This window comes from Talpa europaea (genome assembly GCF_964194135.1).
Source record: "Talpa europaea genome assembly, chromosome: 6".
Classification (NCBI taxonomy): domain Eukaryota; kingdom Metazoa; phylum Chordata; class Mammalia; order Eulipotyphla; family Talpidae; genus Talpa; species Talpa europaea.
Genome location: NC_140072.1, coordinates 58,878,414 through 58,898,224, shown reverse-complemented (window position 1 = coordinate 58,898,224; position 19,811 = coordinate 58,878,414). Strand labels below are relative to the sequence as shown.

The 19,811-nt window shown below is 38.9% G+C and overlaps 1 protein-coding gene across 1 annotated transcript; it reads right to left on the bottom strand.

Annotated features, from left to right (window-relative positions):
• Window positions 1-1,326: 1,326 nt before the first annotated feature.
• On the bottom strand, window positions 1,327-15,552 carry CNRIP1 (cannabinoid receptor interacting protein 1; the record flags this gene model as incomplete). The annotated part of the gene is made up of 3 exons (XM_084235475.1): window positions 1,327-1,491; window positions 13,274-13,424; window positions 15,374-15,552. 3 exons carry the CDS (start codon window positions 15,550-15,552, stop codon window positions 1,327-1,329), a joined length of 495 nt encoding a protein of 164 aa, XP_084091601.1.
• Between the last annotated feature and the right edge of the window lie 4,259 nt (window positions 15,553-19,811).

The following is a 19,811-nucleotide window of genomic DNA, read 5'->3' as shown; positions in this document are numbered from 1 at the left end:
ACTGCACAGATTTGGGCAGCTTCGCAGCTTAGCGATCAACCACTGCACCACCAGGGGAGGCCCAGGATTAGTGCTTTCTAAATGAAATAGGAATAGCAAAGTACTATGTTACTTTTCAAGAGAAGTTTCTTTCCTTCTTAGGGAATTCATTCTCAAACTGTATGAGGTATGCTTTGTGTCAGGTATGTGGCTGTGCCCTTAGACAGGTCTTCACCCTGGTCTATATTCACCGTACTGCACCAAGCTGCTTAGCAACAGAAGTGGTGGCCACGGGAATGGTTATCACCAGAGAAGAAACAGAGACAAGGAATGGAGACCTGGGCAGGAATAAGCATTTTTGGCTTGTCCAGCAAGTGCCTGAGGCTGTGTAATGAGCAGCACCTGGAGCACTCCTGTCAAACTGTCAGTTGATCTGCAGTGCAGGTGAAGAGCAGAGTGGAACTGGGCTGGACCAGAGGCTGTCTTCCTAGATAGCTATTGCCCACATTAAGAAGGAAAATCAAGACATTTTCAATACCTTTATTAAGAAATATCAAAAGTTGCTTACAGTTCCTTACACAGCTTTACAAAGTTCAAGTGAAGGGGAAAGTAGGGATGCCATCAATATACATATCTAGACATAAGGGTGTTTACCAAAGAGCTAACACTTTAGCTGTCCTGTCACCTTTTTAAACAGTGGTCCACAACAGTGCTTTTCTCCATTTTCATTAGGCCATTAGGCCACAGCACAATACCCTAAGTAACTTGAGTTTTCATTCATCACAAATACTTCCTGAATCTCTATCCTTTTATTCTGTCATCATCCTTCCCTGAAAACATTTGAGTACCATTCACTGCTGTTTGTATCACATTTTCACAAAAACCTGCTTTGAGAGCAGGAAAATATGGCAAATTACACGTCACCACACTACACTTGGAGAGAATCCATATACATGGTTACTTTTTAACAAAAAAGAGAGGGAGTCACTCACTTTGGAAACAAATCACCGCATTCATTCAGTGGAACTGTTAAGTGGAGGACATGCCCGCACACTCCACTGAGCGCCAGTCACAAGTGGTCAGCAGCATGACCAGAACACACAGCTGCAGGAATACCAGCACAGAATCCAGGAGGGGATCTTTTTGGGGGATGATACATCATGATCTTTCAAGTCAGGGACATTGCATCAGAGAGGAATCACACTTTCAAAATAATTGGGGCTAGTAGGTCATCTGTACCCGATAGGAAACGGCAACGGTGTGGCGTGCCTTGGCCAAGGCTTGTGCTGGGTTACCTAAAAGGATGTTTCTGAAGAGATTGTCCAGCAACATCAGAAAGAGCCATCTTCAGAGGAAGGACTCCTTGTTCACCCACATGAGGCTGCGGGTCTCGTTGGGCTTGCATTCATACTCAATGACAGAGAAGGGGCTTCCCCACTGGCAGTGATCGCGCTTGTGGTAATTGTAGAACTTGACTTGCCACACGGTCTCAAAGGTCCCAATGTCAGTGAACTGAGGGCAGAGAAACACGTCCAATAAAAACCCCTTTCTGTCACATGCAATAGACAAGAGCTAACATTAGTTGAACAATTCCTGCATAGTTAAATGTGATCAATCAAGACTGAGTCTGCAAAGCTTTATTTTATCAAACTATTTTCCTCTGTCTTGGAAGACATTTCTTCCCTAAAAAGCTGTTTGTCAGCTATTTTTTTCTCTATTAAAATCTTGTCCCCATTGTATAAATGCCATTTGCCATCATAATGCCTTTAATAAAAATAACTGCCCAAATTGACCTGTTTCCAAATTTAATTTCTGGAACCTACTGTTAGAATCTAAGAAATTTAAAACTTGCCACAGATGTGGATGGAGAAGATAAGGAATAGTTTAGTGATTGTCTTTTGGTTTCTACTTCAAAAGACAACCATATGAAATACATGTACAATATAACTAAACAAACTACTATTGCCCATACAGCATTAGTTTCCATTTCAGGAAAAAAAATATTTATTGGGAGCATCTGATTGTTAAAACCCTTCTTTAACCTTCAAAAGCTATTGTGTGTTTATAAGTTAGGAATCCATGTCTCAGGCTTTGATGATATATTATGCAAAACCATTTTTGAGTACCTACTATGTGCCTTGCACATGTCAAAGTTTTGTGGAAGGCATGATTTTTCCTTTTAAGAAGTTTACATTCTACTTCTAGAAAGTAGGCCCTGCAGATCACTGCACATAATTCTCCTGTGCCATACACACCCCATTCTCATGTAGCTGAGAAGAGGGCACAGGATACCCTAGAGGCCAGTGGGCAGGTGCTCAAGTGGCCAGTGGGGTAGCCTGACCCTGCCACCACCTTCTGGAGCTATTTAGGGGATCTGGCATTAAACAGCATGATGCCTGTTGTTATTTTCTTCTCTGACCCTCTCCTGTCATGGGAAGGGACAGGGACTGACTTGGCAGTGTTTTTAGACTTGTCAGGAGCCAGGAGATATGTCAGGGGGAAGCCAGCCACAACAGGAGCCTTATGCTGGTAGCTGTGACAGGATGATGATCAGGTGCTTCCTGCATAGCTTTCCAAGATGCTCTCAAAATTATTTTCTACACCATTGCCTCATCCTGCAAACAAGGTTTGGCTTTATTTTGGAAAATCTGCTCGATTTGAAATAGCATGTGATATACCTATAGTCCACAAATCTCCCAGGTAAGAAAACAAAGTATCTCTTTTTCGAAAGTCATGGCTTACAGACCTGTACAGTATACAGTAGCTTTATTCATAACAGCCCTGGACTGGAATCAACTCAAATATTGCATCATTCATCTGGTGATAGTCAAGTTTTGGTATAAGATGGCATTTTACTCAATTATATAAAGGAATATACTGATTGAGGCAACAATATGAATAAATCTCAAAGATATGCCAAGCAAAACAATTAAGACCCCAAAGAATACATGCTGTATGACTCCATTTATATAAAATTCATATATATATATATATATATAAAATCTATAGTGTTAGAATTATAATCCATGCTGACAGGAACCATATGTGGTTACCAAAGGCCTGGGTTGAGAAGAAGGAACTGATGATTGATGAAAATGTACAAGAGGGGACTTCTGGGTTGATGGAAACATTCTATATCTTTTTTTTTTTAAATAATTTTTATTTTTATATTCCCCATACAATTGCAACCCCCCCATTCTGACCCCAATCCCTCCCCTCCCGCCCCCCATCCCCCAAAAAGTGTCTCTGGTTCATAGTTTTTTGTTGATTTTGATTTTCACTTTCTTATAGTTATTCATTTTCCTGGTCCCTTATTTAAGTTTTCTAGATTCCTGCTATGAGTGAGACCATCCGGTATTTTTCTTTTTCTTTCTGGCTTATTTCGCTGAGCATGATCCCTTCCAGTGCCATCCATGTTGCTGCAAATTGCATGTGTTTATCTTTTTTTGAATGCTGAGTAATATTCCATGGTATACAAAACATTCTATATCTTGATTGGGGTGGTTGTTACATGAGAGAATGTATATGTTTGTCAAAACTCATTCATCAGCAAGCTTAAAATTGGTACATTTATTATATATAAAAATATGCAATATTTTTAGTCAAAGTTGACTGAAAAATAGAAATATCCATTTTCAGTGAACTCTAGGGAAACAGGTATTCTAAACATCATGAATGGGAATTGAATTATACAATCTTCTAAAAGGGTAATTAGTATCAAGTTAAAGGTGTGAGTATAGTTGGGTCCAGTAATTCATCTGGACCCATTATTATCATCTTAAGAACATGACACTATTTAAAGCAGTGAAAAATTGTACAAGAAATATTCATCTAAGACACGAATTATGACATAGCTATCTAATGGAATACTTACAGTGATTCTAAATGTAAATATACAATAAAGTTTTTGTTACTCTATATTGTTATCTTAACCAAGCAGAGTACCAGTAAGAATGTAGTATTACTCCAATTAATATTATACGGCTAACACTGGAAATGCTGATAGAATAAGTTTTACTTTCTTCTAGGTATTCTCGTATTTTCAGAATTTAATGATTGAATTTTATTTTTATAATCAGAAAAGATGTTATGTCAAACTGTATTTACAACAAGTACTACCAAATAGTTAATATAATTAATATAAAAGATTATATGAATTAATTAGTAAGAGCTACAGAAAATATTTGGATCAAACTATTAATAGAACAGAGTTTATAAAAAATGGCTAACATTTGAAAGATTCAAATGTAAAATTATTAAAAATAAACTTTTACAAAAATATTATTCATCTATCAACTTAGCAAAAATTTATAGATACCAGAGGAAATGTAAGCATCCAATATAATATTAGGGAAATATTATGAAGATGGTGGCATATCCATATGATGGACTAATATAGCCATTAAACAGGAATTTAGAGTTTTTAATTATGAGAAAAATGTTTAGAAAAATATTTAGAGGTAAAATATGGATTAAAATGGCTTATATACAATATGAGCTCAATCATGTAATAGGATATATAAAAAAGAGAAAATAGAAATATTAACACTAGCACTTCTAAGAAATTGAGTGATTTTTTTCTTTTCTACTCAAATTTTCTATAATAAATGTTACCTTTATAATCACAAAGAACTTTTTTAAGGGCAAAAAGTATTTATCATTCTTAAAATATATATATATTTATATATATTTATATATATATATATGATAGGAGCAGGTCATGAACCTAGGTTTCCTTATCCCTGTACACACACACATATATATATATATATATATATATATATATATATATCCTCAAGCCCTAGGGATTTGGTAAATTACTAAGCAAACATATAACCTAGTGAACATATTATTTGTTTATAATAGGGTAGTGGTGGTAAGCATAAATTGAAATCTCACTTTATAAACAATCAAGACTTTTAAAGAGGGTTTAGTATTACTTATTTTTGACCAGTATAGGGCATTGCACATTTTAAATGCAATTGAATTAAGTGATAAAAATGTTTTGCAAACATCAGCTCATTTTTTGAGGAAAACAGATTGAAACCATTCTAGGTAAGTGGGAAAAAGCATGTTGAGGACTTTTTTGAAATAGATATAAATAATAGTTCGCTGTAAAAAGCAAATAAAAAAACCAAGATGACTATGGCCATAATAAGAAAAAAACAAGGCACCCCACTTATGTTTAAGTAACCTTGAAACTAAGAAAGCCTCAAAGTTCACAACAACACAGGAGATCAAAATAGAAATATGTTGACAGCAACAGTCATAGCTACAGATATGGGACATTAAGATTTGCTTTCTTTTTTGGTTTTGTTTCTTTTTTATTACTATTGGACTCAAGGTCATGTTGTAATAAACCTAGGCACTGCTAACCATGCATATATTTCCTCTCTGCAATGTCTTAGTTGCTTTAACTTGCTATTATCTTTCTTTCTATTCTTTCTCCTGGAGTTTTATTTCCTAGGGCTCTCAAAACCTAGCTCAAGAATTTCTTCTCATCTGATTAAGAACAGATGGGATCTCCAAAGCTGACATTCTGAAAGAACAGAAACAAAGCTCTTCATTCCCTCTCAACCCATCTGTGTCTTCCCAGGAAAATTTACTCAGGCAGACGCCCTAGGTGATGCAATTTATAGACAGGTAAAATCCCATGCATTGGCATAGCACTCTTATTTAATCTTATACAGTATTTTCACATATTGTCATTCCATTTTGATCGTATGACATTTTAACATCTCCATTTTATGGATTAAAAAAAAAAAAACAGATTCAGAGAACTTAAGTGACTTGCCCGAAATCTAGACTATGCAGCTAGCTAATGATAGGAGTAGGTCAAGAACCTAGGTTTCCTTATCCCTATCTAGGAACTATTATCATTGAGTCAGTCTATACACACAAGCAAGAGTAAGGTATAATGAACAGTTTGCCTTCTTTCCTCACTGAGTAGGACATACACAGATTGTCACATGTACAATGCTTTAGGATATTGATATGAACTGAATATTTGTGTCCTCCACCCCAAATTCATGTGCTGAAGCCTAAATTCTCAATACAATGGTATCTGGGGGTGAGGACTTTCAGAGGTCATGAGGATGGAACCTTCACAAATAGGATTAGTGCCCTCATAAAAACAGACACAAAAAGGATGATTTTTCTTTCTCTACTTCCCGCCCCCCGAACTCTGCTCTCCTTCATGGGAACAAGTAAAGTGTCTCAACAGACATCAGATGTGCTAGTCTTTTTTTTTTTTTTAAAGGTGAAGACTGAAAATTTTTATTCTTAAAGATTTATGTATGTATACATACAAGAATTGGGGTACAGGCCAGAGTTGTGGGGGGTGAGAGGATTCACCAGAGACAGAATGGGGAACAGAACAGGCAGATCTATTGAAATACACTGCTGAGGGGAGTAGCAGGTGAGTCAGGAGAGGTTGCTGCACCATGTGGGTAGTTCTCTGCCCAGGGATCGAACTCGTGCTGCAGTGGCTGTGGATAGCTTCATAGACTGCGTCTTAACCCTTTGCGCCACCAGGGAGGCTCAGATGTGCTAGTCTCTTGACTTCGGACTTTCACCCTTCAGAACTGTGAGAAACAAATGTTTGTTGCTTAAGCCATCTAGTAGATGGTATTCTGTCATAGATGCCCAAATGACACTCTAAGTGGATATTTAATTTGCCACAGTGTAGGATACAACCACTGTGGAAGAGAAGCCATCAGAGTGGAGAGTAGATTCATTTGTTTTACTTACCAACAAATGAGGAATATGGTGCTTAATTGAAATAATTTCTGTGATCTTAGAACCAGTTGGTCTAGAATCCTCAGCATACTTCTATTCACCAGTCTACCCATCTCTACTGGAGACATGCAAAATTCACCAAGAATAAGGCCACTCAAAATCCATTGACTTGGAAACACAGAACAAGATTATATTGATAGGTATATGACAAATTCAGCACAAATAAGTCTCCTTTAAGTGTGGTGTGACCTATCAATTCCTACCGGAGTCTAAGCTTCTCTAATTTGTACTGCTTGAAGTTTTATGAGTGAATGTGTTTTCCATTTCCCTTAGCTGGATAGGATTAAAAGTTGTGTGTCTTGTAAAGCATATTTTGACTTTGTAAGAAACTGTCAGACTTTTCCTAAGTGACTATACCATTTTACATTCCCGGTAGCAATATGAGAGTTCCAGTTGTTCTATATTCTCTACAGCTGTTTGCATTGTGAGTCCATTTAATTTTAGCCAATCTCATGAGTGTATAGTGCTAAGAAGAAAACAGGAAATAAAGAAATCAAAGAACTAGAAAAGGAAAAATGGAAGAAAAATTGAGGAAATTAAAATTTTTTGAAAATGTCTTAAAAAAGGATAACCCCCCACCAAAAGTGAAAAATTACAAACTACAAATGTCAGGAGTGTTAGAGAGGCTTGAGGGACTGAATGGGGAATTAGCCACTTTAAATTACAAGTCAACATTACTCTTTGAAGCAGGAGTTGAGAGCTATTATAACTGAGTATTACTTTGTTAATTTTATTAACTCACCAAATCAGGGTCTCTGGAATTATTTGAAGAAAGCAATCACCACCATTAATCTAATCAGGTGGCATTTGACAACTTCCTGACTGTGGATTCAGTCAGGACTGTGGAAAGTCACTAAAGGCAGCAGCAATGTCTGCCTGGGCAGTGGCAAATCAAGGCACAATTTAATTTGCCATCCATAATACAAATAATTTTCACAAGTTGTTTTTTGTCTTTAAATTTACTTGGACATCTCAAGACTAATCTATGAATGTGTGGTTGTGTCTGGAATACTGAAGCTTAAACACTGGTGACAAGTCACAAAATAGTGTTAAAGGCTATGGAAAGCTTTTATTACTAGAATGAAATTTGAACTTAACAAATTGCTGATGATCAGAAAATCTCTAATTTTAATTGTTTTCTTACAATCATCCCATTACAGATAAGATACAAATACATAGGGAATGCTCAAATCAAAAACTGTGTTATTATTATTGGAACATCTGCTTCTTCTAGATGTGGAAATTATATGCAGTTTTCCCCTTCTATTAAAAAATAGAGCATCCTATGAAACTTTTCCTAAACTGAAATGGCATGAAGAGAAGAAGCAATTACCATTAGTTTATGTGGAAAATATTTTGAGTGTTCCCAGGCCCAAAAAATAACCTACCAAATCATACCAAATAACACATAAAGCCTAAAATAACTCTAACATACAGTAAAAATAGGAGTGATATGATAAATACCAGCCTCTGTGAAGTAGTTTCCAGGGTAGGAGCTTGGTGGTGCCAGTGTCACTGCCTCTAGAATAGCAGCTGCAAGCAAAGGCTGTTTTTTGCTGTTTGCATTTTGTTACAGAAGAGAAAATTTTCCTTAGAGTCCTTTCAGTTAGTGAAAACAGGGCAAAGGTAGGTAGGTCTTTTGAAAAATCCAAGTGGCATAACAGGAACTTTCAGTTAGCAGGGGAGACCTGTACAAGAATCTATGCTTTCTGCTGAAAATCAGCTTTCATGAGTTACAATGCAGTCACTGCTGATCCTTTCTGCTACAGCATACCCTCCAAAACACCTAGTAACTTAAAGGCTCTCCAACCTTTTAGTGGATGCTTGGGTAAGCAATCTTGACTTACCATAAGTAATAAAATCTTTTCTTGACTAAGTCCAGGTCATACTCACAGTGAAAAAAATACAGGTACTATAGTTAGCCAAAATAATGTAGAAATTCTCACTTTTCAGATCCAATTAAGTTTTACATGAAGTTCTTTCTTAATCGTTTGAGTTAATCTTCCTCCCTAGTGTGTTGCTAACACCTAGGGCAAGAGAAATGTGAATCCACCTGAAGATCAGAAACCCTGGAGGGAGAAGCAGCCTCTGGAAGTAAAGATAGGAAGTGATAGCTCTGGTGCCCAGCCCATACTAACTTCCAGAAAGGTGAGGAGGCCTCTTCTGCTTTGTGAGCATGTGGAAAAGCAGGTAGTTTTTCTATGGTGGCCTCCTCTGCACTTGACCTAGTGCTGTGTACAAATTCAGTGAAAGACTGAACAACTTAAAGTTAGCTTATTGGTCCAGTAGAATGTCATTAAAATTCTGATAATTTTAGCATTTGAAATTCTGTTTAAAGTTAGTATGTCCCTTCAAATCTACCTATACTGTTCTTGATATACTACAAGTGGAAGGATACTTTTTTGATACCATGAAAGAGGTTTTTTTTTTAGTGCTCACAGGTTTATATTTTTAGGGTTGATATTTTTGTGTATTTTCTAAATACACAGACAAAACATTTTTGGAAGTTTACATACACATTGTAGGACACTTACACTAGGTAGGTAAATTACATTAAAAATTGGTCTTCATAAAAGATCTTTCCAATAGTCCTTTGTCAGATATATGATTTATATGTAACTTCCTAAAAATCTAATAATATATTTAAAACTCTGAAATGGATGATTTTCTCAGAAAATCAATTAAAATGTACTCCATAAAACCCCTACATATACATAAAGAAAAAGTTATGGACTAACTTGAAAGCTAAAGATATTCCCTCTGAATATTTTTATTTTGGATCTTGACTTTTATGAGAAAATTCTGTCACACTTTCAAGTAATAGCCGAGTCCTATGCTATGTAAATATTTTCAGAGCACAAACTATGAAAATGTTCCTAATTGATTTTATAAAGCTATTAACCTGCCACCAAAATTTAGCAAAGGCCTTCTCATTCATTGTCTATCATAACTTCTAATCCACATATTAAGACTAGACTGACTCTAACAACATGCAAATTTTATCACATCAGGAATTAGAAATCCTACATTTTCTGAAAGGGGAAAAATGGTGGAGTAAAGCTGTTGGGTGAACCTCACACAGATAGAAACCTTAAAAGATGACTGAAAGTGTAACAGGGTGGTCCCCAGGAAAGGGGGAGGTTCCCTTCCCCACCCAAGAGAGGGTGGAGCTGAGCAGGGAGAGGAGAAGGTGCAGAAAAGACTGAGGAAGGAAGCAGGATGGAGCCAGAAGGAGACCTGGAGGAGGCGCATGGAGCTTAGAGACACATAAAAAAACTGCGCTTGTCTTTTGGTTGTGGACTGGGTGACACAGATGTGGGTAAGACCCGTGGGGAGGTGACAATGGCAGCTTTTATCTTGATGTTAATTTTGCTCTTTTCTTTCCGGGCTTGTCTGGTTGTTTCTGACCCTTTTCTGTGGTTCCCCACTGGAAGATGCTTTAGATTTGTGACAGGCTTTGGGGTCTTGTTCTGGGCTGATCCCATATGGATGGACTTTTACCCACGAGGGGACGTGTAACTTTGGGTGCTTGATTTAAAAACTAGATTCTTTGCCTTTCCTGTATTGTTTCCTAGTTGTATTAAAGTTCCTTCCCATTAAAGTCTCATATGTTTTGTGTTGATGCGGCGGATGGCAGAACCCATTTAGAATAGGCAGGTTTGCGGGGTTTGGGCTGCCCCTCTCCCTGTCCTATAACAAAAGCAGCACAGAAACCAGAGGATACTTACACTCGAAAGATCTCAACTATAACAGTAAAGAAAGAATTGTGCTTGTGGATTTTTGCTTGCGGACATTCCCCAATCCCTGTGGGTCTGGCAGAAGAAAATGGCAGCTGCAGAACACAGTAGGGGCTAGCAGAGCAGCTGGAAATTGAAGGAGAAAGTCCTGGAAGAAAGAAAGCTGCAAAAGGGGTGAGACTATTCTATTACTCTGCCATAACTCTTGGGAACTGCATGGATGGAGTAGGAGGGAGACACTCTAGGAGACCTACTGAAAAAGCAGCAAATCACAAAGAATCAATCTGTGAAAGAGAATATTATACAAATAGGATTGGGAAGTCTCCCCACTCCCCCATCCTACGCATTCTCATATCTGAGAAATTGTAGCCTTACTAGCTTGAAATGTCAAAGCAACAGGATCAGGATCAGAACAGCTGAAAGTATAGGGGGACTTCAGGGAGAATGATCTTAAAATCTAATTCCTTGGAAGACTGCTAAACCCCACTAGCACAAGGGACCTGGCTGGAAAAGGAGCAACCGAAGTTGAAAAAAATTGAGCTGGTTCTATACACTGCTGGGAAGACAGAATTTATAGTTTTGAGTCCAGAAATATTTACTGCATGCTAGAATATAAAAAGATAATAAGAAGATGAAATGGAAACCTTAGAAGATGAAATGGAAACTAGAAGAAGCAATGTGTTACCAACAATGTTTAATTTCTAATAAAATATTACCAGACATGTAACAAAACAGGAAAGTATTAACTTTCTCTAAATGCTGTCAGATGTTGGATTTACCAGACAAATTTTCAAACCAGCAATATAAATACAAATATCCTCAAAGAAATAAGGAGAAGCATGATCTCAATAAGCGGATAGGTAATTATCAACACATGGAAACAACAAAAAATAAAATGAAAATTCTAGAGTTGAAAAGTATGATAGAAAAAAATATGGAAGATGAGAACATATCAGACTGGTAATGGCAGAAGAATCAGTGAGCTTGAGAATACATCAATAGAAATTATTTGAAGAACTATAAAAGAAAATTGAAGAAGATTGAATAGAACCTTAAAAACCTGTGAGATAAAACCAAGTATAATATTTATGAAGTTGAAAAAAATTGAGCAGGTTCTATACACTGCTGGGAAGACAGAATTTATAGTTTTGAGCCCAGAAATATTTACTGCATGCAAGGATATAAAAAGATAATAAATTTAGAAGATGAAATGGAAACTAGAAGAAGCAATGGAGAAGCAAGGAAAGGAGAGAACAGTAAGCAAGGGTGGGGGGGGGACTGATTACATAAGAGCATGAGGGAAATTTCTTGGGTGACAGAAATATTTACATTTTCATTGGGTTTGTGATTATATAGTAGTATCTGTTTGTCAAAGACTATATAAAGGTACACTTAAGTTGGTATATTTTATTTATGTGTAAATTGTATCTCAAAATTAATATAAAAACCTTTAATTCTTACAGGCATTAGGATAAATCTATATGGGAAGGTCTAGAACATCCTGCTCCTACTTACCTCTCTAGCTTTATCTTCAAACAGTCTCTGTTTACTCTCTGGTCCAGTCAGGTTGGGCTTTCTTTTTCATTTGAACACATTATATTTTCTCCCAGCTCTTGCCCTTTGTAGCTCCTCTTTCATTAAAACTCCCACTTCTCTCAACTTACTCATCCATTAGCTATTTCTTAAAAAATAAGAAATAGATTTCTTAAGAAATCCATCCCTCAAATCTTAGACTAGGATAAGTCCTGGTATATGCTCCAAGAGCACCATTACTTTTTCACCATACTTTACCTAATAATCAAATTTGCTATTGATAATCATGTATAAAGTATGGTTCTCTCTTTTAGATTAGAAGCTCCATGAAGCCAGGAATATTTATTTTGTTTACCAGTCTGCTCACAGTGCCTAGTATCTAGGCTATTTCCCCATATTTATTGACAAATCAAGCACATAAATAAACTAAAAATCTAAAAATTCTATATAAAATGTTAGCATATGGAATTTGGCAATGTATTAAAAAATAATACATAAAATTTAAGTAGGGTTTATTTTAGGAACTAAAGGGTAGCTTAGTATTTGAAAATGTTTTATGTAATTATTACATTAATATATCAAAGGAGATAAATTATCTTCATAGATGGGTAAAGGAACTAGATGAAATTCATATATCTCCCTGTTTAAAAAAAATCTCTAAGTGAACTCAAAAAAAGATGCCTTAACACAAAGAAAATTGAAACTAACACTGTACCTAATAGTGAAACCTTAGAGATAGGGATATCCCTTACCATTTTTAGCAGGCAATATTATTCTAGAAACACTAGTCAGTGCAATAAGGTAAGGAAATGACTGTAGTATGCTATATGTATAAGCTATATGTTGTATATGTCTGTTTATCTGAAAAACCCAAGGTCATGAAATGAAAAATTAGTTACAAAACACATAACACAATGTAGTTAAAACAATTCAATATCAGCATGGGAATAGATGGATGGGATAATTAGAAGTGCAGAGAAGTCTTGAAATTTTTGCCACAGAAAACTTACTATGAAACTGAAAAGCATGGAAAAGCATGAATTATTCAATTAATTGTATAGGGACATTATGGACAACTAGATTCCAATATGAAGCCAAGAGGTGAAATAATATGTCACAACCTTTGTTTCTTTACCTTTTTGTTAAGGGAAAATGGTGACTATTTTCTTTTCCATGGCTTTCATTTGCCCTGTCACCACATCCTAACGCCCCCAAGCAGGCCTTACCGGCATGGTGATCTGGATGGGCTGCCGTTCTCCACTCTTGGTTGGAGCCACACCTTCTGTGTCATATATGCCCGTATAAACGACTCTGTCCCCATCAGGCTCTTTAGACTTCAGCTCCAGTGGGACAAGAACTCCACCAATGGAAATATTCCTGCAATGTGGACTTGAGTTTACCATATGTGGTAGAAATTACCGCAGGCACCCTGGTCTGGTCTATACTACAATCCTAGGCAGGAACTCTACAAAGGAACCTTCCATTGACTAAAAGGAAATACTAGGGTGTGGTAGAAAGTTTTGAAAGCTTAGCAAGCTTGAGTCAGCCACTAACTAGTCATATGACCCCAGAGCAACTTTTGACACTTAAACTGTTTGGACTGTCCTCAGTATTCTTATACAAGACTGGACTGGACTCTATCTGTCCTCTTCTTGGTTTCTCATTTGTGGAGATATTAAAAACCTACCCCGCCCATTCTCAAAAACCAGAGATTGGGACTTAGTTGTTCTGGGGTGAGATTTGGGTACTGATAAGTCTGAGATTCTCTCGGTGATTCTAATGTGCAGGTTGGGTTGAGAACCACTGAAATAGTTCTCTAGTAGTTTTTTTCTGTTTTCACAATTGAGGGCCTCAAGATTTGGAGTACTCTTCCTCAAGCCAGTCACACCGGAAATTCCAATTAGAAAGCAAAATTTTAAGCCCTACCCTAGAGGAGTCAACTAAAATCTCTAGCGTGAGGCTCAGACATCTATGGTTTAACAAGCTCTCCAGGTGATTCTGATATATACTCAAGTTTGAGAACCAATGGTTAGGCTACTGAAAAACACTTCATAAAATTAAAATGTAACTAGAAAAAAAGTTTTGTCATTAATGTAAATTTGTTTTTAGATAAGCTTGATAGATAGAGAACTACCCTAATGAAAATTGCCTACAGGACACTTAACTTGGAGAAGAGGTTGTCAGGAAAGAAGGGAAAGGAAAACTCTGGATCATACTGAGGGGCACAGAACACTGGGAAATGTGAGAGTAATAGGTGTATGGCGCCGTGGGGGATACTGACAAATAGATGGATTCAGAGCACAACTGAGGTTTGCTTCTAGTATTAGGACCTTGAATAGGGGCCGGCTGCCTAGAAGGTCAATAAGAATTTATTGAATTAATGCCTACAAGTGGACGCTTGAACTATAAGTTGTTTGGTGGATCCAAAGTCCTTTCCTTCCCATTCTCTACTCCACCCCCACCTCCTCATCCCTGGCTCAGCATATGGCAGATAAAATAAATGCTGGTTTCTTTCTCCAGTTCATACTAAACTTCACACCAGCTTAGGCAGAAGGTGAGAGGTAAAAGGGCCCCACCCCTTGATACTTCTCTATAAGCTACTGCACCCTTCACACAGTCTTTTCAAGCTGTGATAGCAGGGAAAAGATAATCCCTGCCACTAATGATCCCCAGCTGAACAGACATCTCAGAAGAAAAAGGAAACATTAGGCAAGGAAAACTGTGAAACCAGGCCTAAGCAGAGAAGGCGGCCCTCTGATTTGTGATTGCTTCTTCAGCCCCTGGTCCTCAGCCACACAAGGGCGGATGAAGGGGTGGGAGCATCTTTCAGGGAACCCCAATGATTCCCCCTCCCCCACCTCCAACCTGCCTTACACCTCACACCTCAGCCTTTTTTCCCTCCTTCATCTTAGCGGCAGGACCCGTGGGGACTCCAGGACCCTGGGGATGTGTGCCTGATGGCGGCAGGCGCGCTTCACGGCGAGTGTTTCCCCACCTGGGCCACCGAGGGGCCCGCAACCAAAGCTAAACTGCAAGGTCGAGAAATTTACTAGAAACCCTTGGCTTCTGGTCGCTGTTTTAAACAACCCTCCCGGAGTTGGGTGGAGAAAACAGAGGAAAGACAAGCGAGGATAGAGGAAAGACAAGCCTAAAGCAAAAGGGGGGATCAAGAGACACGGGGAGCTGCCCTCTTCCACCCACCCCCTGGGCCCGCTGGGCGTGGCGCGAGGCTGGAGGGGCCCGAGGAGACTCAGGCCAGCCCGGGGACCTCCGTTCTCCGCACACCGCAACCCGGCCGGGCAGCCGCGGCGCGCACCCGCACTCACTCGACCTGAAGCGTGGTGGGCTTGATCTTCACCTCCACCTTGTAGGAAGAGCCGGTGAGCAGCTTGATGGTGCGGTTCTGGCCGAAGCGTTGCCCGTCCACCTTGTAGAAGACCGGGCCGTCGTTGGGCTGTATGCGCAGCGCGATGGAGAGGCGCACGATGCCCGGCAGGTCCCCCATGGCTGAGCGCGGCGCGAGCGCGGCGTCTAGAGGGCGGCGGACGGCGCGGACTGCAGCCCCGCGGCTGGAGCGCGGTGGGCGGAGAGGACGCGTTGGGAGGGAGAGGGAGGCGGCGGGGGGATGCTGCGGCTAGGATCCCGCACGGTCGCGGCCGCAGGCCCCGGCTTCTGAAGAGCAGCTCTCGAGGCTGTGGGCCCCAGCGACGCTCGGCGGGGGACAGGGCCCCTGACCCAGCTCCGAGGCGCCGAGCCGCCCCATGCCCCGCTCCCCCGGCGGCGCCTGTAGTTCACTGATGGACTCGCTCGGCCCGTAGGCCTCCGGCAGATCCGCTCGGCTGGGGGCGAGAGAGTTAATCCTGTTTACGCACCACAATCCCCTTCAGCCGAGGAAGAGGACACGTAGGCTCCTCCTTGAGCGGCGCGGGTGGGGGAGCAGAGGGCTGGGAGGCATGGGCATGGGTACTGAGATGAGGCGACCCTACGCCAAGGAAGACCTCCAGAATCTGCACAGCACCTCCGCCAGCTGAGTGATGTGGACACCATTGCTCGTGGAGCGGGCCCGGGCCAGACAGGAGGAGGCTGAGAGGCGAAAGGGAGACGGGAAGCAGAGCAGGAAATCGCTAACCAATGATTTAAATTTCAGGAAATAAGAGTCTTTCCAAAGCTTAGGGGAAATGGCCGAGGAAAACGCAATTCCATTTTAGGTGGATTGCAAACCAATGTGCACAAGAAAAAGAAAAAGAAAATAACCAACACATATTCAAGGAACTGCATCTTCTTGTGGGTGTGTATGTCCTTTATTCATATTCTTGTCTCAAGGACGATACGGTGTAATGAATCACATATATTTACACAGACCTTGAAGGAAAAGCTATTAATCCTGTAGAAGGCAACGGATAGGTGTCTAAGGCATAGCTGGTGATAGTGGTCAAGATGAGTGATGGGTCAAAAGATGATTGGCAGGGACCCGTGCGGCACCGCGGCATTTAGACTGGCACATCAAACGTGACTACAGTGTCTTTATGGCAGAAATTCGTTGACAGCGCCTGATTCTGGAAGCAAGGAAGATCTCAAGAGTATTAGAGTTATTCTGGCATTAGACAGTGAGCACCTGATTCAGCACTTCCTAGGTGGATAGTTACCAGAGCCGTGAGCTCACCTGGGGAATGGTGAAGCAGGTTACAGAGAACAAATGGGTAGGGGTGCATCTGTTTGGCAGTTTGTACCCAGTTAATACTGACTTTTTTTTTTAATAGCGTTATCTTGAAAGTGATATGTTTCCTATATTATTCTATGAAAAACAAGTCATCTCCAACACTCGCTGCACATACGAGTGCACTACTTTTTGAATATTAAATTCTGTAGGGCTGCAGAACTTGGTGTGGTCCTTTCCTTCTCTGACTTTGGATAGATTTTTTGACCACACCACAGTTACTGACACTAAACCATGTCACTTAAAAATATCGATATACATGTATTTTTCTTCCCCTATTAACACTTCCGGGGCAGGAGCTTTGCCTAATAATCTCTACTATATGGTGTCTTCTGCAGAGGAACCCTTTACATATTTACTGATTAAACCAGGCTGTGCAGACTTCACTAGGGAAGGATGCAGTAAGACTGGAGGGAATGGCTTGAAGATATTCCTGGTAGTAGAGGCAGTTACATAGTTTTTAAGCCCAGAAGTATCACAATCAGACTTTTAAAAATCCCTAAATTTTAAAAACTTAATCAGTTGTGTGACATTGGGTAAATTTTATAACCTAGAAGGAGGGGATTACTTATCTGTAAAATGATTGGAGGAACCCAGTTATTAACTTTCTGATAGGATTATTGCCAGGGTTGAATGTGATGATACACATTCCAGGGCCTAACTCAAATATTAGCAATTGTTATTAAGTGGGCATACAAATATCAATAAACATATGTAAGAATGAAGTTCAACCATCTCTAGTAGAAGAGCCAGGAGAGTGGAAATTAAATCATCAATAACAAAACTATTTTTGGCCTGTCAACTGGGCAAAATTTTAAAATACTTAAAATTCAGTGTTGGTAAAGATTAGGGAAATTCTTTTGTAAATTGGTGGAAGAACATAATTGCAAGAACCTTTTATTGAAGTAAGCAGATGAATTTATTGAACTCAATTTCATATGCATATACACATACACATATATGTGGTTTGAGTCATCAGAAGAAATAAAGTCTATCCTTCAGAAGAAATAAAGGCATCATTACATTGGATATCTGTAACATGGGTTTATATTGCAGCTTGTCATGTAGGTGTTACTGAAGCATTGATTCTAAAAATAAAAACAAAGTATAAACTGGATGCCAACTAACAAATAAATGGCTGAATAGTTTCTTATACTATGCATTTTATGCCATGCTTAAAATAATAAATGATATATTGCATTGATAAACACATGTGATAAAATTGTTAATAATAAATAATTATAATAAAAATGGAATTAGGAAACCCTAGGGCAGATTTCTTTCCTACTCATTGCAATATGCCCGGCATGCACAAATGGTGCCTGGCACATAGTAGGTGCTCCATAAATATTTGTTGAATTGAATTTTTATCCTTTTTGAAATATGTTTCTGTGTAAATTTATCTGTATCTTAAAAAGTAATTCATTGGATCCAGATGACTTTTCTGGAATAATGCAAAGAGAAAAATTAATTTCAAATAATACCTATATGATATTTTAAAACACTAACATTTTAAACCATGTCAATTTATATGTTTTTATAATAATTAAAATAATTAGCCATAAACAATTTAATATTGGTTACTCTGGTATATGGTGACTGAAAATAATTCCTTCTTGGAATTTTTTAAAGACTTTTTGGAAGTTTCACTTTTTTCACAGCCTTTTGTTCAGTAATTTCACAATCTCAAGCTAACTTCCACCTGGCTAATGAAGAATGTTGGACATGGAATAAGGTGTTTTCAGCGTGAATCCTGCTTCATGCAAAACATTTAAAATCCTTGTATTTCAATTTTGATACTTGCAAAATGGGAAATAGATCTTACTATTGTAAGAATTAAATGAGGAGATGGTAAGCATTTGAAAAAATATTTTTCAAATATGGTCTTAATGGGGAGCAGAACAGGCAGATGGACCGAAGACACTGCTAAGGGGAGCAGCAAGAGAGGCAGGAGAGGTCTGCCGTGCCATGTGGGTTTCTCCCTGGCCTACTGGAATGGAGCCCACGCTGTAGAGGACGTGGACAGCTTCACAGCGCTGAGCCCAACCTGCTGCACCACAGGGGAGGCCCCAAATATGGTCTTATTTTTTAAAACTTTATTTTTTAAACATCCTTGTCTATTTTTTTCAAGTATGAAGTCTTATTAATGTTAGGCATAATGAATCTAGGGATAACATTTTTGGAACTATAAAAGCAAGTTCTTAAAATGGGATTAATAAAAGTTAAAGTAAATGAAAAATTTCTTGTCATTGATGCAAACGTGCAAATAATATGGATACAGCATCCATGAGTTTGTGCTGTTTTCCAGTTCTGCTGATTACAGGCTGGGTAACCCAGAGCAAGCCAGTTACTTAGTCTTTTAGAGTCCTATTTTTTCACTTGTAGTATTATGATGGTAACCATGTGAGGACACTGCAGCCAAATGAAATTATATAAACCAATAGAAGTATCAGTTACATATAGACAATAAATTGTAGCTATTTTAATTTATTTGAAAAGATATTGTATCATTAAGTTGGCTAGCATTATTATCTCAAAATTGGTTACCTTAAGCATGTCTCTCAACAGAGCAACTGTTATTACCATTATTATTATTATTATCACATAGAAGAACTGGGGTGTAGGCCAGAGGTACAGGGGGTGAGAGGAGACAGTGGGAAGCAGAACAGGTGGATTTACTAAAATACAATGTACGGGAGCAGTGGCATGACAGGAGAGGTCTGCTGCGCTATATGTGGGTTAGCTCCCTGACTAAGGATTGAACTCAAGCTGTCGAGGTGATAGTGCTGAGACTTAACCCCTAGGCTACCAGGAAAGCCCCTTTATTACCATTATTTTGGAAATTGGTAAAGTAAGCCCAAGTGAATGGTGGTCTTGGCAGAGGACTTGGGCTAACAGTGTTTCATGTTCTGTGTTAAATCTGCCTGCTGAAATCGTAGGCTTCAAAATGCAGTCAGCACTGTGACACAGGACACAGTTCTCTGTATGTGTGTGTATATGTGTGTGTGTGTACATACATACACATAAAATCCAATCCTTTTACACTT